Source organism: Lactuca serriola, chromosome 1 (assembly GCF_051521515.1).
Source record: "Lactuca serriola cultivar US96UC23 chromosome 1, Lser_US96UC23_V15, whole genome shotgun sequence".
NCBI lineage: Eukaryota > Viridiplantae > Streptophyta > Magnoliopsida > Asterales > Asteraceae > Lactuca > Lactuca serriola.
The window spans coordinates 131,838,892-131,845,964 of record NC_136408.1 but is presented as its reverse complement, the minus strand read 5'-3'; the positions used below and the strand labels follow the sequence as shown (position 1 = coordinate 131,845,964).

General features: G+C 33.5%; 1 protein-coding gene across 1 annotated transcript; it reads right to left on the bottom strand.

The window, feature by feature from the left end:
* Positions 1-256: 256 nt before the first annotated feature.
* Positions 257-4,397, bottom strand: LOC145098730 (putative serine/threonine-protein kinase PBL6). Its single transcript, XM_079036342.1, has 3 exons — positions 3,410-4,397; positions 1,276-2,238; positions 257-1,030 (listed from the first exon to the last, which is right to left on the bottom strand). Exons 1-3 carry the CDS (start codon positions 4,301-4,303, stop codon positions 1,016-1,018), a joined length of 1,872 nt encoding a protein of 623 aa, XP_078892468.1. The 5' UTR covers positions 4,304-4,397; the 3' UTR covers positions 257-1,015.
* Between the last annotated feature and the right edge of the window lie 2,676 nt (positions 4,398-7,073).

The following is a 7,073-nucleotide window of genomic DNA, read 5'->3' as shown; positions in this document are numbered from 1 at the left end:
GTTGGCCTGCCCTGCTGAGTGTTGATCGGGGGTTTTTTGAATGAGGAACTTGATGTTTCTGGCTTTTATAATCTGATTAGCGATAATAAACTACTAAACTGATTTCTATGATCTATGAATTTAAGAAATTGATAATATTTCATTTATTCATGATTCAACATTCTATTAAATTGGTTTCTATAGTGATAATAAACTATTAAACCAATAATCTATGAATCATTCAAGTATGAAATTAACAACTATAAACTGATAATCCTCAATTTCTCATAAATCATAATCTATTAGACTCATAACTATTACAATATTACATGATTAGTGATTAGCAGGACTGTAGGAGATAAAATAATCGTGTAATCGATCCTTGTTGTTGTTGTCTTGCTGATTGACGATTGCTGAAAGTTGAGTTGATGTGGCTAAGTTGTTGTCGGCCTGCCCTGCTGAGTGTTGACATGTTTTCTTTTGAACGAGGAACTTGATGTATTTGGCTTCTGTTCGCCGAATGTCGATACTCGATGTTGCCTTGTGCAGTTGTGCCTTCTCCCATTAGCGATGCTAATGGTCATGGACCAGTTTGCATTTGGATTGAGCTAAAATTATATATACTATTTAAAAAAAGTTGGGCCACTAAAAATTATGCTCATCTTGCCCTTGGTCTAAATGGGGCCTGATAGTAGCAACCCACTCGAAACACACTCAAAAATTGGATTATGTACCGGACGTGTCTTGGGACTGAGGGTTTAGTGACAATCAGGATTGCATCCGAACCTTATTTGCGTATCTAATTTAAACTAAGCTTGAGAGCAACATTAATAAAAATCTATAAACCAATAGAAAAAAATCAATTACAAACGACAACATACGTGCTTCATCAATGATATGTGCAACCATGAAGACATATAAGATAATAACCAAGAGGAAATAAATTTATGTACGTATAATGTTTGTCCATAAACAACCTCTCTACCAACGGGCTACATAAGTACATATAGCTACAAGTTCTGAGCTTATCATCCTTTTACACTTCACGTCCCTGATATATAAGACAACACAATATTACAACCTAACACATTTATTTATTAAATTATTTAAGCCAAATATTGAAAATTATTTAAGCAAAATAGTTATATGTCCTGCACATAGAGTATGGTTCCCTACGTCACGTTTGTAGTATTCTATAAGAATAGACATATGTTACAAAAATCATAATCCATATTGTTCTTAATTCTTGCATTTAAATAGAGATATCCCACAAAATAATTAAATAAATTAACTTACTTGAAAATTCATTGCATTCTCAATCCCCTCGACAATTTTGTCCATTGTAGGGCGTTCTTCTATATTGTAGCTTATGCACTGATGTGCAATATCTTTAAATGTACGAAAGCAACGACTATCAATTTGATCTTTTATAAGTGGATCAATTAATCGGTCAAGTCCTTCCTTAAAATAGCGTCGTACGAGACTTATAAGAATTTGAGGGTTGCCATCTCCAGAGTCCCTTCGGTGATGAGCCAACATCCCACTTAACATTTCAAACAACACTACCCCAAATGAGTACACGTCTGACTCCTTACGAAGGATATTGCTTTCACGATAAATGGGGCACATGTAGAAATTGGTACCCGCAGCTTTTGTATACATTTGTGTACATTGCTGATTTCTTGGCCCTTCTTTTGACAAACCAAAATCACAAATTTTAGCTTCCATATTTTCATCTAGTAATATGTTTCCACTCTTCACGTCTCTATGTATTACTCTATTGTGCTCCCCTAAACACGAGTGAAGATAGTTTAGTCCTCTTGCTGCCCCCAAGCAAATCTTGAGGCGTCGTGCCCATGTTAGGTTACGTCTCCTATCTGGGTCGTAGAGATGATGATCAAGGCTACCATTGCTAGCATACTTGTAAACTAAAATCATCTCATTCTTTTCATTACAATAACCAACAAATGGGATGATGTTTTCATGGTGGAACCTTGAAATCAACTTAATCTCTGTAAGGAACTCGTTTTTTCCTTGGTGGCCTTCGCGATTAAGACGTTTTATGGCAACTATAGAGTTTTGCCAGTGTTCGGAGAGTTGTCCTCTGTAAACTTCACCAAATCCACCATCTCCGACCTGAGATTTAGCATCAAAGTTTTTGGCTGCAATGATGATGTCATTCAGTGGAATTAAAAAACGTTCTAAGCTTTGATCTTGTTGGTCGCTTCGTATGGTACTGGTTGAAGCAACTCCATGGTTCTGTGGATATTTAAAGAATATTATAACAATTAACTAGAACATACCATATGAATTAAATTTCATTATTTCTTGTATATTTTTAGTGTTGATCTCATAAAAGATCTTTTATTTTGTATTTTTTCCAGCTTAAACATCTATTTTATTTTTTTATTTTTAAAAACACCTTGTGTTTTTCTAATTTTTTTCAATTGGGCCCTTTTAGTCATTTTTTCGAAAAAAAAAACTTGTAAACATGAGTATTTTTTTGGAAAAATAGAAAAAGATGAGTATTTTTTTGGAAACAATTAGAAGGTTGAGAGTTTTCACACAGTTGAGTGGTTGTATGTTGAGACTTGATCATCAAAAAAACATAAAATATAAGCTCTTTATAAGATTAATCTTATATTTTCACCAAAACGTAATTGTTTAGGGTTATGAAAATGGGACTTTCAAACTTTCAAGTTGTAGTCTGGTTTTGTTCGTATCATATTTGTTCATTGAATTGGATGAGGTCAAAAGAAAGTCAGCCGTTTAGGCATCAAATTTTATTTAGTTTTTTTTTTTTTTTTTTTTTTTTTTTTTTTTTTGTGGTAACTTATCTTGAAATTCAATTTTTTTGTTAGTCAGTTCTTTTTGTGTTAACATAGGTTGGTTTCCTCTGAAATTTTAACACAATGTATTTGTTTCAGAAGGTAACTCATAATATGATAATAATGATAGTTTTCACATATATATTCTTTCACTTTTTGTTTGATCTTGCTTCAATTAAGCAAAAAGGGTTTTAACAATTTCAACTGAATAATAATATAAAGTTGAAACAAGTTCTTCGTTGTTTAGACAAAATTATATGTGGGATAATTTACCAGTCGATTAAAGTTTTTTTTTTTTCTTTGTTAAGAAAAATCATTTATTCAATTACAAACTCATGTTGGTTTCTAATTATTATCTGGTTTTTAACTAAGTAGTTTAAGATTCAAGTCCGGCCTTTAATAGTGCTGTAATTTAAGAGTAAATTAAAGGGTGTGTGTATCACGTTCTAAAAGAAATTACAAAATTCATAAATTTAGCTATTTTAATTAACGGAAGTTTAATAAGATAATGGGTGGTTTTTAACTATAACATATGAATTGAAGTTTTTTTTACCAAGTACTTTTAAGATTATGAATTGTAAAATATATAAATGAAGACTTACTTGAATATGCAATGCTTCCTCAATCTTCCTGATGATCATGTTTATCGATGGGCGATCTTTTTCTCTAATGCATTGACCCGCAATATCCTTAATTATATGGAATGAATGCATATTAATATGACCTCTCATATAAGGATCGATTAAGTTATCCACTTTATTACCAAAGTAGAGTTGAACCAACATTGAAAGTGATTGTCGTTTATGATCACCAGTTCTCCTCCCATAAGCCAACATCCCACTCAATATTTCAAAAAGCACCCACCCAAATGAGTAAACATCCGATTCAACCCTGGGGATGCTACTATAATTATAATTGGGATCCATGTAAACTGTGGTATGTGCAACACCTTGATACACTTGTGGCTGATTTCTATCCACACATATTGACAAACCAAAACTACATATTTTTGCTTCAAGATTATCATCTAACAATATGCTTGCACTTTTGATGTCTCTGTGTACTATTATATTGTGCTCACCAAGACCCGAGTGAAGGTAGTTGAGTCCTGTTGCTACCCCTAAGCAAATCTTAAGGCGTTGTCCCCATGTTAGAGAGCGTCTCTTATTGGGGTCTTGAAGATGTTGATCGAGGCTTCCATTGATTGCGTATTCGGAGACCATAATCAACTCGTTATCTTCATCACAATAGCCAAAGAAACCGATGATGTTTTTGTGGTTAAACCTCGTCATCAGCTCAACCTCGTTATAAAACCCAAGTCTTAAGCGTTTGAAGGCAGCTACACGATTTTGCCAGCGCTCTGAGAGTTGTCCTGTGTAGATCTCACTAAATCCTTCAATTTGTAACATATTATCATAACCGAAGTATTTGGTGGCTGAATGGATCTCCTCTAGTGGGATTAGAAACTTTTCTAGGTGAACGCCTGAAGAAGACATTGTTTTGTGGACTGATAAGTTTGTTTGATGCTTATGATTATGTGAATATAAACAGAACTGAGTTAATTGCTCAAAGATAATTAGATCTGTGTTTATGATTATGTGAATATAAACAAAACTGAGTTTGCACCTTCTAATAAAATATTATATACTTGCAATAGTTGTGCCTCATGGGAATCTTTTTGACCGAAAGTACTAGGAAAACAACGTCCGACTATAAAAAACAATATCTTGTTGACGCATAAAACTAGTTTTTTCCTTTTTTTCATGTTTTCCTATCGGACAATGTGCACCCTCTTAGCAATTAAATATTATTTGATCCGCTCCTTTCAATTTTTATATTGGACCATACTTGATGGTGCCGGATATAGCAAATTATTAACTTTTATTTTGGATTATTGATTTATTTTTAATAATCAACTCATTACAAACGTGTTTAAGCATTAATTTCATATAAAATTCAGTCGATTAAATACATTTATATTCTCCATGCAGTTTGGATTTACTAACCAAACTCTTGGTTTTGACATAAAGATGAAAGCAGGTCCAAACCTAAATGGATCTAGAAACTGGAAAATGAAATTTAATAGAACCAAGATCCTCATTTTACTTAATTTACAAAAAAAAATCATAAAAATACATGTCCATTTACATGAGCAAATCCATAAGTAAGTATAACTTTTCATAGCTCTTAAACACTTGAAGATGACTTTACTCCCGCTACAAATTTAAGCAATGTACTTTAACTTTTGCCTATTATAGCTACATACTTTATGTAGTTGACTGATTTTGTGAAATTCAAATAAAATGTGTTGAATTCAAGTTTACGATAAAAAAATTTAAGCAAAAGATTAAACTTATAATTTTGTTAGGATTAGAAAACCCTCATATAATTTATAACTAATAGCATCTATGTGGCTTTTAATTAGAAGAAAAAGACTAAAAGGTACAATATTATGTACAATTCTAACACTTAAAATACTTGGAACGATTTTTGCAGAAATAGAATATCATTTGAAGGATGTAACTGCTCAATATGAGAATCAACGGTAGAGATTGTGGCCATGGAAGTTCATCTACAGTGACTCCAGGGCATGAAGCATAACCTCATGTTTGCAGTGGGGAATTAGTGGCCCACGAAGCCGGCCCAGAATCGTCATTAGGGAAGTTCCCTCTAAAAAAAAGGAGAATTACCAGAAGAAAAGAAAGAACGTAACATCTTCAAGAGGGTTAAACCCATGGTTAAGCAATCAACAACTCTAAATCCTACATTTATTACTAACAAATTATCATAAGGGAGTGGTACTCAAGAAGGACTAAAATTAACTCACACGAGTATGATGCCATGTTCAAGCGAGTTACTTATGAGGAAGTAGGCAACAACACTGATCTTGATCAACATGTTGATGAGCATAAGAGAATAGATGAGTCACTTGTCAAAGATGCCTTTTTCTTTACTATTGCAAGTATTTGAGTTTCCAATGTTAGGCTCTGATTCTACTTTGGTTATGATGGCCATGTTACATATTCTACACTTCATGGAATAACAAGAACATCAAAAGACAATAAAAAACACAACCTTGATACTAAAAAAGCAATAGGAAGTAGAGAGTTATGCTTATAGAATATGTAGGCATCCAACCATCATTAACACATAACTCAACAAGAATATCTTACATGATCGTAACAACATAAAGGCTGGATTATAATAGTGATCTATCAACACATCATAATTTTTGTCATATATTTCAGTCTTCAATGGGTGAAACAAGTAACATCAATACTTTTGGATCAGTTGAAAGTTGTAACAATAGTACTGGTCAAAGAAATGGTGTCTAAATAACTGGATTTAATTCCTAGAGTGATACCAAAAATTTATGGTTTTACCTTCTTCAAAGAAAGTAAAAAAATTAGAGTGGAGGGAGGTGACAGTAGAAGTGGAGATGGAGGAGAATGGCAGTAGGATTAGGGTGATGGTGATGTGGTGGCCAAATTTAGTGAGATTCGTCTTCTTTAATGGGTGACTGTGGCAGCACGGTGGACCAATGGAGAAGTGGAAAGTAGGCCAATCAGTGGTGGATGATAAATTGGTAATGGTGTTGGCAATGGCAGAAGAGAATGAAGATGATAGGAGGTGCAATGACGAAAATGTGGGAGGTGAGAGGCTGGAAAGTTTTCGTGTATGGTAAGGAAACCAGGGAATTATCATATATATATATAGATTAATTGAGATGTACCCTTAAATTGCACTTTTTATATCCATTTGTCATGTACAGGAATCCATGCTTTCTATTTTCATATGTGTTGGGATTGAAACCCTAATTGTGATTTGATGAACAAGATGCGGAAAATAAGAACAAACACAATAATGAAGATTATGTCGAATGATCACTCGATTTATTGAAATATGAGGGATAAATTACACTTAAAGCATAGACTAAAGAATCTAACACTAAGAAACCTCACGAGGCGGCTACATTTTGCCTCACTCTTAACCCTAATAATGAATAATACATGACTATTTATAGGGAAAAGACAAGTCTTGGGCTTTTAACCTAGAATTCATCAAAGGGGCCCATTGCCATCATCCATGGAGTGCTTTGAAACCCTACAATCTCCCCCTCAAAGTATGGAATGGATGACAATGATTTAACTTCCAAAACAAGCATCTAGCAAATAAAAAGATCTGCAACGAGGAATATATGAAGCAATCCATGAATCTTGATTCTTCAATAGTCTTCAAACACGGGCTCTAGGATATATAAATCAA

Bases quoted from the DNA above. Each gene is read 5' to 3' on its own strand.
- LOC145098730 (XM_079036342.1), bottom strand. From the start codon at position 4,303: ATGTCTTCTTCAGGCGTTCACCTAGAAAAGTTTCTAATCCCACTAGAG. The intron at 2,239-3,409 runs GTAAGTCTTCAT...AAATATCCACAG, and splicing joins AGGAAGCATTGCATATTCAA to AACCATGGAGTTGCTTCAAC.